The sequence below is a fragment of the Rhagoletis zephyria genome, unplaced genomic scaffold (genome assembly GCF_001687245.7).
Source record: "Rhagoletis zephyria isolate East Lansing unplaced genomic scaffold, Rhagoletis_zephyria_1.1 Rzeph_scaffold_33884, whole genome shotgun sequence".
In the NCBI taxonomy this organism is placed as follows: Eukaryota; Metazoa; Arthropoda; class Insecta; order Diptera; family Tephritidae; genus Rhagoletis; species Rhagoletis zephyria.
In genome coordinates, this window is record NW_016190939.1 from 2,041 (window position 1) to 3,415 (window position 1,375).

The 1,375-nt window shown below is 56.9% G+C and overlaps 1 protein-coding gene across 1 annotated transcript in view; it reads right to left on the reverse strand.

The window, feature by feature from the left end:
- Window positions 1–673, reverse strand: part of LOC108354170 (glycogen [starch] synthase-like) — a 2,545-nt gene extending 1,872 nt beyond the window's left edge. Inside the window, exons 1-2 of the mRNA XM_017605360.1 lie at window positions 529–673; window positions 1–457 (exon numbers count right to left, since the gene is read on the reverse strand). The exon at window positions 1–457 is cut by the window's left edge and continues 121 nt beyond it. Coding sequence (XP_017460849.1) covers window positions 1–457; window positions 529–658 — 587 coding nt within the window. The 5' untranslated portion in view covers window positions 659–673. The remainder of the gene's footprint in view (window positions 458–528) is intronic.
- Between the last annotated feature and the right edge of the window lie 702 nt (window positions 674–1,375).

The following is a 1,375-nucleotide window of genomic DNA, read 5'->3' on the forward strand; positions in this document are numbered from 1 at the left end:
AGGCCGATGCCCGCCTGCCACTCGTGAAACTGCGCCACAAAGAGCGGCTTCGCCTCCTGGTGCTCCTCCAGGCGGCGGTAGATCTCCTCGAGGAACCAGGCGACTAGGTAGCCGAAGATGAGGGCGTCGTTTGACTCGCGGTCGTGGCCTGGGACGCCGATGTTCGTCAGGTTCCAGAAGTCCGCCTTCCACTCGTCCAGCTTGTAGGCGGCCGAGCCAATGTCGAAGAGGAGGACGGAGGGGTAGCCGTCGATGAGCCAGTGGCCGTAGACCACTTTGATGCCCTGAGAGCGGAGGGCTTGGAGGGCCTCTTGGAAGGCGAGCTCTGCGGGCTCCTCCACTTCCACCTCAGTGCGCACCAGCTGCTCGTTGAGTGGGCCGATGAGAAAGTAGCGGTTGCCCAGCTCCTCGACGGTCGTCTCCGCCTTGGTGCGAATCACCGTGTAGATGCCGCCCACTGTGAACATCGGACAGAAATAGAAAGTGTGTTAGTAAGTAGAAAACAAAGACGAAACAGAGAGCACTGACCCTTGTTGACCACCTCCCAGGCCACCTCGAAGACCCACTTGTTCTCCACCTCAGCGCTGAGGCCGTGGTCAAAGTAGGAGCTGTCGGCGAAGTTGATCGAGTCCATGCGAGGGTAGAAGCGGCGGCTCATGCGATTGCTCGAGGAGGAGGACGCCATGGTTGTGGGGGTGGTGATCAGTTGTGTGAGTATTTACGTTTTTGGCTTTCTTTGGTTAGGCCAGGAATCGGACCTGGACAGAAGAGATGCACCGATGGTGGCTTCAAACAGCACAACACCAGGGCGAGAGACTAGAGACACGAGGAGGGACAAACACGTTATATGGCAGTGTTGAAGAGAAGATCAGCGTGTCTGTGTGTCGGCTTGTGTGGGTGATTGGTGATCACCACTTGCACTCTCTTCACCACTGATTGCCTGTCGCCACTTGCTGTCGCTCCACTTTAGGTGTCTAGTGGTAGAAGCAGTAGTAGTCTTCGACCGTTAGTCGGCCAGCGTTCACTGGTGCAACTGCTGCTGCTGCCGCTGTACGACGACGACGACGGCCACAGCTCAGCTCTTCAACGTTGTTGGCAATCCTGTGCAGCGGTGATAAAAAACACTGATGTTGACGCCTGATGACTTTCGAATCAATCGGCCACAGCAGTCGTGGGTATCAGCAACGGCAGCAGTGAAAGGCGGCGGCTGCGGCGGCGGATGTTCTTCTTCTCCTCATCAGCTGCCTCCTGTCCTCTGGATGGCAGTGGTGGTGGTAGTACTGCTGCTGATGATGATGTCTTCTGTTGCTGCTGCTCCAGCTGCACTTGTGGTCGCTTGATGCACACTCGGTGGATGAACACATGACATGAATGG